The sequence below is a fragment of the Rhinoraja longicauda genome, chromosome 28, assembly GCF_053455715.1.
Source record: "Rhinoraja longicauda isolate Sanriku21f chromosome 28, sRhiLon1.1, whole genome shotgun sequence".
Taxonomy (NCBI): domain Eukaryota; kingdom Metazoa; phylum Chordata; class Chondrichthyes; order Rajiformes; family Arhynchobatidae; genus Rhinoraja; species Rhinoraja longicauda.
In genome coordinates this window covers 10,757,305-10,777,037 of record NC_135980.1, presented here as the reverse complement: position 1 = coordinate 10,777,037, position 19,733 = coordinate 10,757,305, and the positions used below count along the sequence as shown (strand labels likewise).

General features: G+C 46.1%; 1 protein-coding gene across 2 annotated transcripts in view; it reads left to right on the top strand.

Moving 5' to 3' along the window:
- The window catches only part of LOC144607002 (rho GTPase-activating protein 45-like), a 137,994-nt gene extending 118,846 nt beyond the window's left edge, over positions 1–19,148 (top strand). For both annotated transcript variants that reach the window (XM_078423523.1, XM_078423522.1), the window contains exons 16-23: positions 316–405; positions 1,314–1,477; positions 3,456–3,644; positions 4,330–4,467; positions 6,535–6,743; positions 7,791–8,046; positions 8,983–9,085; positions 10,936–19,148. In XM_078423523.1, the coding sequence (XP_078279649.1) occupies positions 316–405; positions 1,314–1,477; positions 3,456–3,644; positions 4,330–4,467; positions 6,535–6,743; positions 7,791–8,046; positions 8,983–9,085; positions 10,936–11,495 (1,709 nt within the window). In that variant the 3' untranslated portion in view covers positions 11,496–19,148. The remainder of the gene's footprint in view (positions 1–315; positions 406–1,313; positions 1,478–3,455; positions 3,645–4,329; positions 4,468–6,534; positions 6,744–7,790; positions 8,047–8,982; positions 9,086–10,935) is intronic.
- Positions 19,149–19,733: the final 585 nt, after the last annotated feature.

Sequence of the window (19,733 nt, the reverse complement as noted above, 5' to 3'; positions counted from 1 at the left end):
ATTCCACCAAAGACGTTAAAATCACTGTGACAATGTTAGCAGAAATGATCTTTCAGACAAGCGGACAAAGTGCGATGATTTGAACAACAATATTGATATATAACCCATACCATCTATAGAGCTGAGTGCTGGAACACTCTCAATTTCTCTCAAGACCACAAGCCCACAAACATCTAGAGATGCACAGCATGATAAAGATACAACTCTGGACTTCTCAGTTGCATCTTTTTATCTGCCACCCTTGACTGAAAATGTAAATGAACAAATAATGAACAGTTATCAGCAGTGTCTTACCTCTGATCTCTCGATTGATAGGTGATTTTACTCAGAAGTTGCCCAGGATACCTTCTTCCGGAACCATGACTGCTACTGACGACAAAGATGGCAGCTCCAACTTTGAGCAAAGTAAGTCAAACGATGTTCGCTTCTGAGGCCTGATGCAAAAGTCTGTATCATACCGTATTTGTCAAAAAAAAGCCGGAGCATTCGGCAGGAGCTGTCAGTATTTAAGTTTAGTTTTATTATTGTCACGTGTACAGTGAAAAGCTTCATTTTGCAAGCTATCCAAGGCGATCAGATAATGCCATACATAAACACAACCACGTCAAACTCAGGTACAATAAGTCGAGTGAAGGGGAGCATGCAGAGGGCAGAATATAGTTCTCAGTATTAGACAATAGACAATAGACAATAGGTGCAGGAGGAGCCCATTCGGCCCTTCGAGCCAGCACCACCATTCAATGTGATCATGGCTGATCATTCTCAATCAGTACTCCGTTCCTGCCTTCTCCCCATTCCCCCTGACTCCGCTATCCTTAAGAGCTCTATCTTTGCAGTGTGATAATTGGATAGACACATGCCTCGTTTATGCATCTCATCCAAAGGGCAGGGCCTCCAACACTGACCCAAAGGGACCTGCAAAACACGTGAACCATTCCCCCAAATCTTTTGAGGATTGATTCTGTTGCAGCACCAACCCAGGGAGGGGATGCACATCATCACAAACATTCGATTGTCAATGCAGCTCCTAGTTTTAGACCTGCCCTTGCAGAATGATCAGCACCAAGGCCCCATTATACGTCAAGGTGATTGGTGTTCCAGTGCAGCTTGATCAGTTGTGACATTTGACTACGGGTCTGAAGAAGGGTCTTGACCCAAATGGGTCTCACCCATTCCTTCTCTCCAGAGATGCTGCCTGTCCCGGCGAGTTAATCCAGCGTTTTGTGTCTATCTTCAGCATTAAACCAGCATCTGCAGTTCCTTCCTACGCGTGTTGCTTCTGACTGTACGTCCCGAAATGTGTTTCCGAGCAGGTATTAACGGGATGGCTCCACAGATGGTGGGGTCCACCGGCCCCTTCAGGAACGTCGGTCTGTCGAAGGCTGCCCAGACGCACCGCCTGAGGAAGCTGCGTACGCCGTCCAAGTGCAGGGAGTGCGACAGCTACGTGTACTTCCAGGGGGCTGAGTGCGAGGAGGTAAATAGCACGGAGGAGAACGAGTCGTGTTTTACTCCTGGTTCATTGTGATCCACTGAGGCTTGTCAGAACATAGGGAACGTGGAACGTTACAGCACGGGATCAGAGTGGCGCGGCAGCACAGCAGTGGAGCTGTTGCCTCACTGCGCCAGAGTCCCAGGTTCGATCCTGACCACGGGTGCTGTCTGTGCAAAGTCCGTGCGTTCTCCCTGTGACCGTGTGGGTTTTCTCCGGGTGCTCCGGTTTCTTCCCACATTCCAAAGAAATGCAGGTTTGCAAGTTAATTGGCTTCTGTAAATTGCCCCTGGAGTGTAGGATGTGACAGTGGGATAACATAGAACTAGTGAACGGGTGATTGTTGGTTGGCATGGACTCGGTAGGCCGAAGGGCCTGTTTCCACGCTGTATCTTTAAACTAAACCAAAAGGAACAGGCCCCTTCAGCCCACAATGTCTGTGCTGAACGTGAAGCCAAGATAAACTATGCAACTAACCTCCTCTGGCAGCACAAGATCCATATTCCTCCATTCAGTGCATTTCCATGTAACTATCCAAAGGCTCCCCCCTCATCTTAAAGCTATGCCCTCCAGCCTTTGATATTTCCACCCTATTGACTCTATCTATGCATCTCATAATTGTACATGCTTATATCAGGTTTCTCCTCAGCTTCCAGCAGTTCAAGGAAAACAATTCAAGTTCTGTCCAACCTCTCCAGAAAGTTAATGCCCCCTAATCCATGCAGCATCCTGGTAAACCTCTTCGGCACCCTCTCTAAAACCTCCACAACCTTCCTGTAATGGGGTACTGCACTAATCAGATTCTCCTCTAATTCTGTGATTGTCACCACATTAGACTTTGCACCAGCAGAACCGCCCCCGTTTTGTACCAATTCTAATGGGATTTTAACAGCAGGAGACTACTCTTTGATCTTTTCTTTTAGTGCCGGTAGGATGAGGCATCGAGACAAAACCTCTTAATTTTAAAGGGAAGTACCCCCATGGACAACGACAGGGGCCACTGCCTCACCAACAACTAGAGGCATTGATGTGTTTTCTAGGCTAGGGATTCCAACCAGGACCAAGCTTTCCTCTGTCACCACCAAGAGGAGGGGGTGGGTCAGGGAATTGCCCACTGTAAACTGCCCTTAATATGCAGGTGGTGGAACGTCTGTGGGAAATGATGGAAAAGTGGGAAGTGGCACCATGTCGTAGCGGTATAACCACTGCCTTACAGCGCCCAAGTCCCGGATTCAATCCTGACCTTGGCTGCTTGTCTGGACCGAGTTTGTATGTTCTCCCCGTGACCTGCGTGTGTTTTCTCCGAGATCTTCGGTTTCCTCCCTCCCTCCCTCCCTCACTCCAAAGACGTACAGGTTTGTAGGTTAATTGGCTTGGTATAAATCAAAATTGTCCCTCGCGTGTGTAGGACATTGTTAGTGTGCGGGGATCGCTGGTCGGTGCGGACTCGGTGTTTCCGCGCTGTATCTCTAAACTAAACTAAAAAATCAAAATAGGATTAGTGCAGATGTGGTGTAAATGGGTGGTTGATGGTGAGTGTTAATTCAATGGGCCGAAGGGACTGTTTCCATATTGCATGACACTGCTGTATGCTGCTGGCCTTGCCGAGGCAGCGTGAGGTATAAATAGAATCAATAGAATGGGACGTTGGTTTGTGTGATGGTCTGGGCCGTGTCCACAATTCGCTGCGATTTCTTGCAGTCCTGGATTGGAGCTGTTCCCAAACCAGGCTGCGATGCATCCTGATAAAAAGCTTTCTCTGGTGCATCTGTAGAAGTTGGTGAGGGTTGCAGGGGACATTCCAAACTTCCCAAGCCTTCTAAGGAAGTAGTGGCGCTGGATTCATGGCAATGTTAATTTTAATGAAGATATTTTACGTCGGGTGAAGATTAGTGCAGACTATTCCCGCGTGAACTCGGTGTAAATGGGACCGAGCCCTGACCAAGGTGTACTTGCCCCACAGTGCAACTTGGCCTGCCACAAGAAGTGCCTGGAGACGCTAGCCATCAAATGCGGCCGCAAGAAGTTGCAGCGGAAGCTGCAGCTGTTTGGCAGAGAGTTCGCCCAGACGGCACACGACAGTCACGATGGCATTCCCTTCATTATCAAAACCTGCATCTCCGAGATCGAGAGCAGGGCTCTGAGCATGAAGGTGAGTAAGTCCCCAACAGCCATCGAAACCTTCCCCAACACAGCGGCAAGCAGCAGAACCACTGGATTCAAGAAAGGATGATTTAAAATAATTAAACTCTGATAATCAGAAAGGTATTTAGAAGGATGAGAGGAGATCTTATCGAAACGTATAAGATTATTAAGGGGTTGGGGAGAAGGCAGGAACGGGATACTGATTGAGAATGATCAGCCATGATCACATTGAATGGCGGTGCTGGCTCGAAGGGCTGAATGGCCTCCTCCTGCATATGTTGTCTATTGTTTACGACAGTGTAGGATAGTGCGAGTGCACGAGGTGATCACTGGTGGGCGAGGACTCGGTGGGCAAGGGTCTGCTTCCACGCTGTATCTCTAAAGTCTAAACTAAAGGCAATTCTGTCTGTGGCTGTTAAGGTTTGTTGTTGTCATTCTTTCCCATCCTTCCTTTCCTCACACCTCCCAGCCTCATCCACTCCTTGTCTCTGAGGTTACGCTTTCTGCCTCCTCTTAAGGCGGGAGAATAGGGTTGAGGGGAAAGATAGATCAGCCACGATTGAACGGCAGAGTAGACTTGATGGGTCAAATGGCCAATTCTGCTCCGAGAACTTGTGGACTCTTTGCGCGGGGGCTGCCTTGTCCACCTGCACGTCTGCCCGCTGTTGATCTTTGTGCTGTTGCGTCTGCAGGGCATCTACCGCGTCAATGGTGTGAAGACTCGAGTCGAGAAGCTGTGCCAGGCCTTTGAGAACGGCAAGGAGCTGGTGGAGCTCTCGCAAGCGTCTCCGCACGACATCAGCAACGTGCTCAAGCTCTACCTGCGGCAGGTGAGGAAGAGAGGGGGGGGGTAGCGCCATCAGGTCTCACCTGGTCAGGAATCATCCGAGCTGTCCCAACAGAATAATCTCCTCCTCTTATAGATTTCAATGGTTCAATGTGCTTTTATTGTCACGTGTGCGAAGTGCAAATGCACAGTGAAATTATTTTCTTACAAACACTCCAGTGATATATTGCCATAACCAAGCAAATCCCCGATTGGCAAGTGTACAGAAATAGTGCACTGCTCTCACATGCAAGAGGCACCATTTTTTTGGCGCCATTTTGAAAGTCCAGTCGGAGCTCTATTGTTATGAGCGTTGCCTGCTCCAAGCAAGCCCCAGGCTGCTGCAGGCCTACAGCCATCGCCTTCCTTGGACATCTGTATCGACCAGCGAACAGTGGTCCCTCTCCTCGCCCATCCACCTTTGTTCCCCGGGTGCCTCCCGCAGATAACTTCGAGGGTGCGGTAAGCCAGACCCTTGTTCCCCGCCCCTCCTGCCGGCCCTGCTCCTCACCCGTCACTTGAATGTTCCTTTAGGTATATTGGGAGAGCTTTCCTTGGCCAAAGTATAAAGCCTGATGTTTTATAATCCTGAATCTCATGCAAATAGAAACTTTGGATAAAAAGTAGGTACATGGAGCAAGCTACCAGAGGAGGTAGTTGAGGCAGGTACCATCACAATGTTTAAGAAAGGTACATGGATAGGATAGGTTTCGAGAGATATGAGCCTAATGCAGGCAGGTGGGGCTAGTCTAGATGGGACATGTTGGCCGGTGTGGGCAAGTTGGGCTGAAGGGCCTGTTTTCACGCTGTATGTTGGGGAGGGGATGAAAGCACAGGAGATCCATCCCAGCGATTGGATTGGAACATGCTACAGGATGAGGTTGTAGGAGGGTATCAGCGAATGGACCAGGGAGTGGTACAGCGAGCCATCCCTCAAAATTTCCAAATGGGATGGAGAGGGGAAGATTGATCTGGCGGAGCTGGTAAAATTATGATGAATGTTCTGTTGAATGTGGACACCGGTGAGGGTGGGGGTTGGGAGAGTGGGGTGAGGACCACGGAATGTTGCTCTTACTTTGTGCAGGAGTAGAGCGGGTGAGGGCAGAGTTGTGGGAGGTAGAGGAGATTTGTTCAAGAACTCTGTCCACGAAAGGCATAGGGGCAGCCATGGTTCAGAAAGGAGGAAGACCTTTCAGAAGCACCTGTGCAGAGACTCCTGCCATCAGAGCAAGTACAGTGGAGATGGGATGACTGAGAGAATGGAATGGTGTTCTTCCAGGAGGTAAAGTGTGAGGTCATACAAATAATATAACTGTGGAGGAGAAATGACACATACAAAGTATGTTTATAATTTATACCTTAATCCCTGGGATCCACCGAGTAGATAATGACCCACTGCTGCCCTAACAGGTGCTTGCAGATGTATGATCATTTCTAAGCTATTTCACTTTGATCGGCGTAGGAAGATGGTTCGAGAATGAATTTGTCTGAAGGCCAGGGGTAAGTGTGAAGGTGGGGATGAATGGTGGATAGTGACACCAGGAGCGTGCCCAGCTAGAGCGGAGAATCCCTGACCTTTGCACATAAACCTGTCAGAGAGACTGCTCATGTCTGAAGAATTAGACCGGCAGAGAGGTAGAGTTGCTTCATTACAGCGCCAGAGACCCGGGTTCGATCCTGACAGCGGGTGCTGTCTGTACGGAGTTTTCACGTTCTCCCTGTGACTTGCGTGGGTTTTCTCGGGGATCTCCAGTTTCCTCCTCCTAAAACTCCAAAGACGTGCAGGTTTGCAGGTTAATTGGCTTCGGTAAAATTGTAAATGATCTCTAGTGTGTGTAGGGTAGTGCTCGTGAACGGGGATCGCTGGTGGGCGCGGACTCGGTGGGGCAAAACGCCTGTTTCTGCACTGTATCTTTAAACTAAACTACACTAAACTAAACTAAACTAAATGAAGTCAACTGATTTCCCTGTCTCTGGTCGAAGACCATTCCTTCCCTCCTGGGATGCTGCCTGACCTGCTGAGTTACTCCAGCATTTTGTTAAATAAATACCTCCCTGTCTCTGGTGTTAGCTTCCAGAACCCATCATGCTCTTCCGCCTCTACCATGACCTGATGGGCCTGGCCAAGGAGAGCTTGCAGGCCAGCGGGGACAGAAGGAACAAAGCAGCAGCCGTCGACAAAGAGGACATGCTTCTGGCGACGAGGCTGAAGGAGCTGCTGAAGGAGCTGCCCCCTGCGAACAAGACCACTCTGCGCTACATTGTCCGACATCTCAGCAGGTGAGTTCAGACAGGCAACCGACCTACGACTCTGCCGAGCAATTGCTAAGTGCATCTTCACGTTGTGCCTTTGGCGATGAGGAGAATAGGGAGGAGTCTGTGTTTTGACCTTAACTATATGCATGTGTGAATACTTGCCATTGACGAAGCAAGTATTGAATGCAAATGGGAGGAGCACTAGTTCTCATGCGAAGGTTTTAATAGACAATAGACAATAGGTGCAGGAGTAGGCCATTCAGCCCTTCGAGCCAGCACCGCCATTCAATGTGATCATGGCGGATCATCCACAAATCAGTACCCCGTTCCTGCCCTCCCCCCATACCCCCTGACTCCACTATCCTTAAGAGCTCTGTCTAACTCTCTCTTGAAAGCATCCAGAGAATTGGCCTCAATTGCCTTATGAGGCAGAGAATTCCACAGATTTACAACTCTCTAAGTGAAAAGGTTGTTCCTCATTGTAATTATTCAATATCATTGCAATCAGAATTAGCCAGGGTCAAGCTGGAAAAGGTACAGAGAAGATTTATGAGGATGTTGCCAGGGCTCGAGAGTCTGAGCTTTTGGGAGAGGTTGAGGAGGCTGGGACTCTTCCTGGGAGCGCAGGGGGATGAGGGGTGATCTTGCAGAGGTGTACAAAATCAAGAGAGGAATAGATCGGGTAGTTGCACTGAGTCTCTTGCCCAGAGTAGGGGAATCGAGGACCAGGGGACATAGGTTTAAGGTGAAGGAGAATAGGAATCTGAAAGGTAACTTTTTCACACAAATGGTGGTGGGTGTATGGAACAAGCTGCCAGAGGAAGGAGATGAGGCAGGAACTATTGCAATGTTTAAGAAACAATTTTACAGGTACACGGATAGGACAGGTTTAGAGGGTTGTGGGCAAAACGTAGGCTGGTGGGCCTAGTGTCGCTGGGACATGTTGGCCAGTGTGGGCAGGTTGGGCCGAAGGGCCTGTAATCACGCTGTATGACTCTGTGACTCTATGATAAAAAAACTGACCCCACATATCTTCTGGCACTGTGTGTAACTTGTATCTACTATGCTTAGAATTTCAGCACTTGAGCAGCAAAACAAGATGTCTCCAAGCAACCTGGGTATTGTATTTGGACCGACGCTGATGAGACCCAGACCAACAGAGGCAACGGTTTCCTTGTCTTCACTCGTTGACTATCCTCATCAGGCCCGGATTGTGGAAACTTTAATTGTCTGCTGCTCAGAGATATTTGAGTCTAAAGCAGAGTTTAGCATGGCTTCAGATGAAGATACTCGCGATGAACAGCCGCCAACCGATATCTACAATGAGGTAGGACCGTTCTCCTAAATATGACGGCTGTGAAGGTCAAGGCACTGGGCATTTTTAAAACGGAGATTGTAGAAAAAACCTGCAGAGGCTGGTTTATATCAAAAATAGACATAAAATGCTGGAGTAACTCAGCGGGTCAGGCAGCATCTCTGGAGGAAAGGAATAGGTGACGTTTCGGGTCGGAACCCTTCTTCAGCAAGTCCTTGATTAGGAAAGGTGTCAGAGGGAAAAATAGATCAGCTGAGAGGGAAAAATAGATCAGCCATGATTATATGGTGGAGTAGATTCAACGGGCTGAATGGCCCAATTCTATGAACTAGTATTTGTTTTTCTGAGTAGTGGGTGTTGTTGATAGGGTTGCCATTCATTGCCCATCCCTCATTAACAACTCCTTGAATGTGGAAGTCTGTTGGATTAAGGTCTCCAATAGTGTTGATGTGTAGGGAGCTCTGGGATTTTACTCTTAATAGCTGAGAAGAAATGGTAATGTATTTCCGGCTCTGGTTTGAGAGTGGACTGGAGCGGGGACTTACTGGCAATCCTGTGTTTTTCTGAGTGCTGGAAGTCAATTGCAAAAGTTCATTGGTACAAATCATCTTTTTACTTGAGTTGTGAGCTATTGTGTGGCAGGTTTTGGCTTCTCAGAATAAGTTGATCATTCGACACAAATCGAAGATGTGTTCTTTTCTGTTGGATTATGGGACTCTAATAGTGCAGTCTATTTTATTGCCACATGCACCGAGGTACAGTGAAAAGCTTTTTGTTGCACGCTATCTAGTCAGCGAAAGTGATCACATCTAGTGTTCTCATCAACCCTTCTTGCTCCTCAGAAAATTCAATCGTTAGTCAGACACAACCTTCCCTGTATAAACCAACAATCTGTGCTGGTTCATCTTGGTTAATCGGTGTCTTTCTAAATGAAGGTTTCTGTTTCAGAGAGGGCCTTCCGTGGCAAGAGTGGGACTGGGGAGTGATGTCCCCGACCTCGATGGGACTGCCGAGTTTGACAGAGTGCGACTGGACTCTGATGCACATCGTGGTAAGTAAACGAGGAAGTGTTGTGTAAGAAAAAAACTGCAGATGCTGGTACAAATCGATTTATTCACAAAATGCTGGAGTAACTCAGCAGGTCAGGCAGCATCTCGGGAGAGAAGGAATGGGTGACGTTTCGGGTCTGGAGTAACTCAGCAGGTCAGGCAGCATCTCGGGAGAGAAGGAATGGGTGACGTTTCGGGTCGAGACCCTTCTTCAGACTGATGTCGGGGGTGGGACAAAGGAAGGATATAGGTGGAGACAGGAAGATAGAGGGAGATCTGGGAAGGAGGAGGGGAAGGGAGGGACAGAGGAGCTATCTGAAGTTGGAGAAGTCAACGTTCATACCACCGAAGTGTTGTGGTTGATTTGATTTTAACAGATTTAACAGGGTGGAACGGTGGCGCAGCTGGTAGTGCTGCTGCCTCACAGCGCCAGAGACCTAACCTCTGGTGCTTTCTGTGTGGAGTTTGCATGATCTCTCCCCGTGGCTGCGTGGGTTTCGTGCGGGGGCTCCGGTCTCCTCCCATATCCCAATGACGTACGGGTTTAAAGGTTAATTGGCCTCTGTAAATCACCGCGAGTGTGTGTGGTGATCGGATGTGAAAGTGGGATTACATGGAACTAGTGAGAACAGGTGATCGATGGACAGCATGGACTCAGTGGGCCAAATGACCTGTTTCCATGCTAAACTAAACTCAAAGCTCTCGATTCCAGTAGCCTTAAAGAATTGTTTACGTAAGTGCAAGTTTACATGTCGCCAATGACATATATCGGGGAGTGCCTATGCGATAAGATAGCGCAAAAATCACTTTTAAATCTTTTCCCCCTCACTTCACCCTGTGCCCTCTAGTTTTTGACTCCCTGCGCTGGGGAGAAGTCTGTTGCTGTTCACCTTATCTATGCCCCTCTATACCTCTCTAAGGTCACTCCTCAGCCTTTGTGGCTCCAGGGTAAAAAGATCCAACCTTCTTACAGCTCAAACCCTCCAGATCCGGAAATATCTTCATTGATCACCTCTTAACCCGTTCCAGTTTAGTGACATCCTTCCCATAGCAGGGTGATCAGAACTGGGCACAGTTGTCCAAATATGGCTTGGCCAACGTCATGTACAGCTGTAATATGATCTCCTAACTCCTGTACTTGGTGTCCTGCCCGATGAAGACAAGCGTGCAAAGTGGCTTCTTCACTACCCTGTCCAACTGTGTTCCACCTTCAAGGAACTATGTACCCGCACCCTTGTTCTACAATACTTGCCAGTGTTTTATCATTTACTGTGTAGGACCTGCCCAGGTTTGGGTTTATGCCACACACCAAATACGAAGTTGAGGGGTTTAAATTGGGAAGCATTTTGCTTCATATTGGGAAACTCTTTGTGTTTCTTGGGTGGTTTGAACGGAAGAGATAGCTTTGTGGTAAAGGGGTAAATGTTGATGTTTCTAGGGTGAGCGTATTAGAAATGATGTGCAATGGATTTCAATGCTATTGCTAATTTTGTCACACACTGGGTGGCACGGTGGGGTAGCGATAAAGTCGCTTCCTTACAGAGCCAAAGACCCGGGTTCAATCCTGACTACGGGTGCTGTCTGTATGGAATTTGTACGTTCTCCCCGTGACCTGCGTGGGTTTTCTCTGGGTGCTCCGGTTTCCTCCCACACTCCAAAGACATACAGGTATAAAGGCTAATTGGCTTGGATTTTTTTTTAAATTGTCCATAGTGTGTGGAGGATAGTGTTAGTGTGCAGGAATCGCTGGTTGGTGCAGACTCGATGTGCTGAAGGGCCTGTTTCCGCGCTGTATCTCTAAACTAAACTAAATTGCCTCAGGGTGTTAATAATGTGCAAATTCTTCTTACAGAAAGTTCTGTAGGATCAGAAAAGTCGTCAGAATCACGCGAGCGTTCACTGGGCTCTGACTGTGAGCTGGAAGATACGACGCCGGAATTGAGTACGGGATCTGAGGAAGGGGCGCAGAGAAATCGAAAGGGGAACTTGCAGAAACAGGGTAGTGTGGTCAGTGCCGATGAGTCTGCACTCTACGACAGTGCGGAAGAAGAGCCTGTGTCGGAGCGGGCCGAGCGGGGTCAGGCTCAGTGTGTGGGCAGCCAAGTGGCGCAGGCTGAGGGACCAGAGAGCGAGAAGGTTGAGGAAGGTTCGAGATCTCCACCTCCACAGGCGGAGAACGAGAGGCAGGATCTGACCGGAGCCGACAAACAGGACCAGCCCAGTAATTCCAACCAAAGCCTGGCAGATTTCAACACAAACCACTCAAACAATGTGGACAGAAATAACCGGCGGCCTGTTCACTTCAGGGCGCAACTCCACATCAGAGAGCAGCGGGGCCCGTTGCCATGGGTACGGATGCATCATGGAAAAATGGACATTGGTCTTGAAAATCGGGACCCGGAATTTGTCTAATTGCATTTTATCGCAAGTTGCTTATAGAGTAGGGTTTTTCCACAAGCAAATGCTAAAATACTCTGCACTGGGACAGAGAAAGGACTATATTCAGCCTGAAAATGGACATCATGTATACTGCATCACGTGGCCAGACAACAATAGTATGCATCTTACAATGTGGCAAGCAAATATGTTTTGATGCAGAACTATTATGTTCTATTTAAAGGGTGTAAGATGCATATAATTAATTAACTGAAGCCAATATATGCAACACCAAGAATGGATTTATAAGACCTGGTTTATATTTTTTAAAGTGCCCTAGACTTGTCCATTTGTCAAAGGTGTTACTTTCACTATGTGCCATTGCAGACATCTCTAAGGCTGTGTGGTCACAGCGAACATCACGACATCCCAACAATCCCATCACCCACATTGCAATGTACTTCCAAAGAAAATTGGTTCAGTTAAATGAAGAGAACGAACCTGGAACTGGACTGGCTTTGCAGATGGATGCGATTAGGGAGAGGAAGTTATCTTTCATCACTGGATTGACTTTAATTAGTATCAGCCACAGGTTTATATTCAATAGAATCAAACATTGGTCATATCTCTGGTGGCCAACACAACGGCTCATATTTAATGGCAACAGATCGAAAAATCAATGGCAGGAATTAATCTTCAAGCATCTGGCATAACAGAAGTAGAGACTTAGAATTTACATTGAATGTAAGAGTCAGTAAGTCTTGATGCAGCTCAATAAGATTTTAGTTTCGAGTATTTTATGCACATTGGAGTATTGTGTGCAGTTCTGGTCGCCCCCATTACAGGAAGGATGTGGAGGCTTTGGAGAGGGTGCAGAAGAGGTTTACCAGAACGCTGCCCGGATTAGATAGGACAATACAATACAATACAATATATCTTTATTGTCATTGTACAGGGGTACAACGAGATTGGGAATGCGCCTCCCAAACGATGCAATAAATTAATTAGCTAGTCAGTATTAATTTAAATTTAAACAACCCAATGAAACAAATTAGAACAGTTTTAAAACAGAATAAAGTGCTGGTTCACTGTGCGATGTGACCATCCGGCTCAGCAGCTATGGCCCTGGGGATGAAGCTGTTCCTTAGTCTGGAGGTGCGGGCGTAGAAGGCCTTGTATCGTCTGCCCGATGGTAGAAGTTCGAACAGACTGTTGCAGGGGTGTGAAGAGTCTTTGTGGATGCTGGTGGCTTTTCTGAGGCATCGTGTGTTGTAGATGCCCTCCAAGGCTGGTAGCGGTGTTCCGATAGTTCTCTGAGCTCTATGGACTACCCGCTGAAGAGCTTTCCTCTCTGCCTCCGTGCAGCTGAGATACCTGTAAGGAAATATTACAAAACTTGGATTGTTTTCTCTGGAGGGGAAACCTGATGGAGGTAAATAATATTATGAGAGGCATAAATAGGGGAGATAGTCAGAACTTTTATCCCAGGGTAGAAATGTCAAAGGTATGCCCCTCTCACCTTAGAGGTGAGAGGGAAAAGGCTTAAAGGAGATATGTGGGGCATTTTTTTAGGCAGAGAATGGTGAGTGCCTGGAACGTGCTGCCAGGGGTAGTGGTGGAGGCAAATATGATAGTGGCATTTGTAAGGGGTTTAGAGAGACACAGAGATATGCAGGGAATGGGGCGAGCTCGATCATGTGCAGGCAGATAAGAGTTGGTCTTGGCATCATGTTCAGCACAGAAGTTATGGGCCTGTTCCCATACTGTAATAAAAAGGAACTGCAGATGCTGGCTTGTACCAAAGATAGACACAACATGCTGGAGTAACCCAGCGGAGAAAACTCAGCGGGTCAGGCAGCATCTCTGGAGAAAATGTATAGATGTTTTTTCGGGTCGTGATTTTTCTTCAGACTGTTTTTAGGGGTGGCGGGTGGGACTGGAAACAAGAAAAGACCAGAACAAATCAGGTCCAGCAATAGATTGCCTCATAGGTCAATTCCCTGATAGGCCAATTGTCGGTCAGGGACGGTGCGATTCCAAGAGGGATCCATCGTTGTGAACGGTGGAAGTGGTTAACTGACTTTTAATGGAGGAAGGGGGGTTGGAGGGAGAGCGAGGAGGAGGGGGAGTGTTTGGAGAAGTTGCCTAAAATTAGAGAATTCAATGTTCATACTGCTGGGTTGGAAACTACCCAAGCAAACAATGAGGTGCTGTTTGTGCTATTCTATATTCTAATAGAGTGATTTGGCATCAAGAGGGATTGGTTTTAAAGCAGGAATAACCAAAGCAGACGTGTGGTCAATGCTCTTATCAGACCAACTTCCACTAAAGAGAAGATTGGAAGACGTCCACATGCATAAAGACAACTCATAGAACCAAGGCAAAGCACGAAATCAGCTCAGGTGACATTCCAACCTGTTCATGTTTCCCAGAGACGGTGCCTGACCTGCTGAATTTCTCCAGCACTTAACGTCTTTTTTGTTTGTAAACCAGCATCTGCAGTTCCTTGTGCCTACATGGTATCAGTTCATCTGTATATGAGATACTGTAGCCTATATGCATTTTGGTCTGATGTTGTACACAACCGATGAATTATTTTGCATTGTGAGCTTGGGGTTTGTTGACGTGTGTGGAAAGCAATGGCTGCTTATTAAATGAACTGTCTCCAAGCAATGAGACATTGCTTAGCCTGCAAGTTGGGATCTAGCGATGGTTTACCCGGGCACAAAATGGAGCAGGTTTACGATGCATGTGTAAGCTGAAATTGGAGCCGAGTATGAGAAAGGGAAACCATGTACCTATCATGTGTGCTGGACGTCACTGGAATGTTTATCATGGGAGAAAAAAAAGATGACATGCACCAGTAAAATTATTTTCACAGGTTTCACTGCTTATAGTAGCAAATGTTATAAAGGTGCTGAAATTATGGTGCAGGAAATTGAGTTTGTTATGTCCAATCTGCTGCGCTTTCAGAAAAAAATAATCCTTTGTACATTCTAAAGTATGGGCATTGGGAACACTATTAAATGGAACATTGCCTTTCAATGCAACCATTTACAAAAAAAAAGATATTTTTATCCCACAGGTTTTGTTCCCAGCCTGTCACCTCCCCTGTGTGTAATAGCAGTCCCATTGGCAGCGAGTGGCAATCAGAAGTCCGAGTGATTCCCTCCATAATAATTTGTCTTTTCCATAGAACAATACCCAAAGGCATCTCGCAGGAGAGGCATCTCATCGGAGAACATTTGATAACAGGCCCCATAAGGAGACCTTGAGACAGATTAGAGACTTAATAAATGAGAAGAGGGTAAGAGAGATTTAGGCAGGGAATTTCATACCTCAAATCCTGGATACCAGAACTTGTGGTCTCCAATTGTCAAGGGTTAGAAAGATAGGTGCAGGAGTTGACCATTCTGCCCTTCGAGCCAGCACCGCCATTCAATATGATCATGGCTGATCATCCTAAATCAGTTCCCCGTTCCTGCTTTCTCCCCATATCTCTTGATTCCGTTAACCCTAAGAGCTATATCTAACTCGAAAACTTCCAGTGAATTGGCCTCCACCGCCTTCTGTGGCAGAGAATTCCACAGATTCACAACTCTCTGGGTGAAGATTTTGTCCTCATCTCAGTCCTAAATGGTCTATTCCTTATTCTTAAACTGTGACCCCTGGTTCTGGACTCCCACAGCATGGGGAATATTTTTCCTGCATTTAGCCTGTCCAATCCCTTAAGAATGTTATATGTTTCTAGAAGATCCCCTCTCATCCTTCCAAATTCCAGTGAATACAACAAGCCCAGCCGTATAACCAATGGTTACCATTGAGGTTGCTTGGGCCATCGGTACAGCAGTTTTCAGGGATTATTAAGATCCTGAACTTTCCTGTGACTGCAAATGCTATCATTTTGTGTTGAGAGTACTGGAGTCCTGGATAGTATTTTTCTGAGGTGGTTTCACCTCCGGTGATTACCTGTCTCTCCACTTCAAGGATGCTCATCCAGCTGCCGTGCCTTCCCAACATCTGTTCCAACTTCATATCAAAGGGACTACTTTGGTGCCAATACAAAAGGGAGAGTCAATGTGTTACACTTCTCATTTGACAGAGTTTCCAAGTTGCTCGTGTGCTTACATGGTCCGGTGACTATTAGAAGTGAAAGCAAGGGGCAAAATCATTAATCAGTATCACGAAATAATCCATGAAAACAAATGACCACACACATGCTGTACAATAAATGGTGAATGAATACTGTGTTTTAATACAACCTTTAAGCTTTAATGATATGGCACTTCATTTTTAAATGCTTATATATCAGGTCGTCAGCAGGACTTGGAATGGATGCTTTATTATTACAATTTTTTTGCCACTTTGCTTCAAGGTCATTATGTTTGAGCAAACGAGCATCGGTGCAATGGTAATGCATTTGTAAGCGGACAAGTGCAGCCTCGCGGTGTTCCAGGTCTCTGCTGGTTCAGCAATGCTGGCTTCATCTCCAGCCACATATTGTTCAATGTGTGTATGTAATCAGAATAATGTTTGGATTTTAAATGTAAAAGCAATTGTTCCGTGTCAGAGTTCTATGCATTTTTATTTGACGATGTAAATAGACGACGTTTCCTTCTTGGATGTTATGGGAGAAAAATGAGCAAATGAATTTATATTTCTGATACTATATTTCACTGTTTAATAATGGATGTATCTGTCATTATTCCCACTGTTATTTAGTAATAACAAGGAACCAGATGCTGGTTTATATCTAAGATGGACGCAAATTAATGCGCTGTTATTAAGACTGGAGAGCATATTGCACACATATATTAAAGACCAATATATATCGCCACAAAATGCTGAAGTAACTCAGCAAGACAGGCAACATCTCTGAAGAGAAGGCATGGGTGACCACTCATTCCTTCTCTCCAGAGATGCTGCCCGTCCCACTGAGTTACTCTAGCATTTTGTGTCTATCTTCGGTGTAAACCAGTATCTGCAGTTCCTTCCTACACAATAGATATTGCCATCCCAATTTAGTCAAACTGATGTTTACAAAATAAACTTACGGTATCCCATATTTCAATCCTGGCCTCTTAATCAAGCCCATTGTTAATCATTTGACCATTGGTCCCAATATTTCATGCAGCTTGTCATCAAGTAATATTTTTATTTCCTCTTGTTGAGTCTCCAGGAATGTTTTACTAAATAACAGGCAATGAGTGAAAGATGGTTGCCAGTGGCTGTAGCGAACGCTTCAAATAGTCCCACCTTTCAGGCACATTTTACAGAAACAGTCTTTTCAGCTCAGAACAGACGTCAAATTCTGATCAGTTTCGGAAAAAAATAAATCAGAGAAAGCTACAACATTAAAGCTACAGCCAGGATCACCTTAACCTACCAAACAAAGTCTCCAAAACCAGATTGGACGGTGGAGGTGAAATGGAGTTCTTCAAAAGAAAGTAACAAAAATGTGATCTAACAATGGGTCAAAAATTAGGATGTGATGATGATGATAAATAATTAAAACCTACTGATACTTGGCAACTGTTCATAAGTTATAGGAGGAAAATTAGGCCATTCGGCCCGTCAAGTCTACTCGGCCATTCAATCATGGCTGATCTATCTTTTCCTCTCAACCCCATTCTCCGGCCTTCCCCCCCCCCCCCCCCATAACCCATGACACCCGTATTAATCAAGAATCTACCAATCTCCACCTTAAAAGTATCCATTGACTTGGCCTCCACAGCCTTCTGTGGCAATGAATTCCAGATTTTTATTTGCAGCCACTAAAATGCCTACAGGTAAGCAAGATGAAATAAGCAACAGAGTAAACATAGAGCACAGGGAAAAACTGAGGGACTGGACATTTTTAAGAGCCAGTTAGAGTCATCGACCTTTTCAACACAGAAACGGGTCCTTGTGCCCAACTCATCCATGCTGACCAAGTTGCCTAATTTAGTGAGCCAGCTTCACTTGGCTGCACCTGGCCGTATCCCTCCAAACCCTTCCTATCTATGTACATGTCCGAGTGTCTTTTAAATGGTATTATTGTACCCACCTCTACCACTTTGATACATGGATACATAGACAATAGGTGCAGGAGTAGGCCATTCGGCCCTTCAAGCCAGCACCGCCATTCAATGTGATCATGGCTGATCATCCACAATCAGTAGTCCGTTCCTGCCTTCTCCCCACATCCCTTGATTCCTCTAGTCCTAAGAGCTCTCTTTTCAATGTATCCAGTGAATCGGCCTCCACTGTCTTCTGAGGCAGAGAATTCCACAAATGCACAACTCTGTGTGAAAAAGTTTTCCCTCATCTCAGTTCTAAATGGCCTACAGCTGATTCTGGACTCCCCCAACACTGGGAACATGTTTCCTGCATCTAGTGTGCCCAATCCCTTAATAATTTTATATGTTTCTATAAGATCCCCTCTCATCCTTCTAAATCCCAGTGAATACAAGCCCAGTCGCTCCATTATTTCATCATATGACAGTCCTGCCATCCCAGGAATTAACCTGGAGAACCTACGCTGTACTCCCTCAATAGGAAGAATGTCCTTCACATTAGGAGACCAAAACTGTACATGATACTCCAGGTGTGGTCTCACTTTGACTGCCAGCTTGTTCCACCACCCTCTGTTATCAGGTTCCAGGGAGCTTCCTGGTGAAGCACAGGATTGTTTGGACCATTGTGATTATTTAACGCGATGCATAAACCATGCAGTTAATCCAAAGTCCACACATTTACCCACATCAAGAATTTGCTATTATTGACTCCTTTTCCAAAGCACTTTCAGTCACTCCCCCTTTGGAGCACAACAAGCACAGTCTGAGCAGTGCTTCATTCTCATCGTGCCTGGATCTTTTCCTGAGTTGTTTTAAATACATCTTTGGTGGAGCCAATAAAGTGATCAGACTTATAATGTAATAAAACGGAACTGCGGATGCAGGCTTGTACCAGAGATAGAAATAAAATGCTAGAGTAACTCGGTGGGTAAGGCAATCATCCCTCTCTATTCCCTCCCTCTTCCCAGTTCTCCCACTAGTCTTCTTGTCTCTGACAACATCCAATCTGTGTCCCTCCCCTGACATCAGTCTGAAGAAGGGTCTCGACCCGAAATGTCACCCATTCCTTCTCTCCCGAGATGCTGAGTGACCCGCTGAGTTACTCCAGCATTGTGTGTCTAACATCTCTGGAGAAATTGGATAGGTGACGTTTTGGGTCAGGACCCTTTAGAGTGATTGTAAGGGGGGGACTGGAAGCAAGAAAGCCAAACAGAACAAATCAGTGCCCACACCAGGCCTGATCAGGTTGCCTGATAGGACGATCATTGATTAGGGACAGTGTGATCCTCAAGAGGGATACATCGTTGTGAACTGTGGAACTGACCTTTAATGGAGGAATGGGGAGAGGGGAATGTTCGTAGAAGTGACCTAACGTTAGTGAATTCTCAGTGTTTACTGGGTTGTAAAGTACCTTATAATCAGCTCATCTGGGGGATTTCTCCTGGAGTACAGTCTACATTTTCCAATGCTCATGTCCTGCAGTTTGAATGGATTCCGCACCAATTGGCAACGGATTCAGAGGCACAGCCTGATTTACGAGTCCTCGGTCTGTTGCTCAATATGTTATTAGTTTACTATGTGATGTTGTTGACAGTGTTTGTGGTAACACCTTAGCTAATCAATCGCCTGCTAAATGCTGTAAAAATGAGCTGCTACAAACTGCAGACTTGGAATAAAATGCTGCTAATTGGAAAGTGGTCCAATTAGAGTTTTTCTGTTGCACATCAAATTGTTGAATTGGTAACGACTTACAAATCCTGTAAATGTTTATTGTATCCCGGTATGGAAAGCATCATGTTAGGTGAGCACAGCGCTTTATAGTTAGGTCTGCACTCATCGATTCTCTAATTCTACTTGGGATATTTGTTAGAAATTGTCCAAAACCATAAGAATCATGATCATAATCAGGGTACTGTTGCTATATCGATTCACATAAGGTCATAAGCAGTAGGAGCAGAATTAGGCCATTCGGCCCATCAAGTCTACTCCGCCATTCAATCATGGCCGACCTATCTCTCCCTCCTAACCCCATTCTCCTGCCTTCTCCCCATAACCCCAGACACCCTTTTCCCCTACCCCCCCCCTCCCTTTTCATTGCTACTTTGCCTTAATAGGAAACCTCAATGATAAAGTCCAGAAGGATGCAAGAGATTTGACAGTGAGTATTACTGAGAGAGATGGGACTATTGTACATGGGACACGTTGGTTGGCGTGGGCA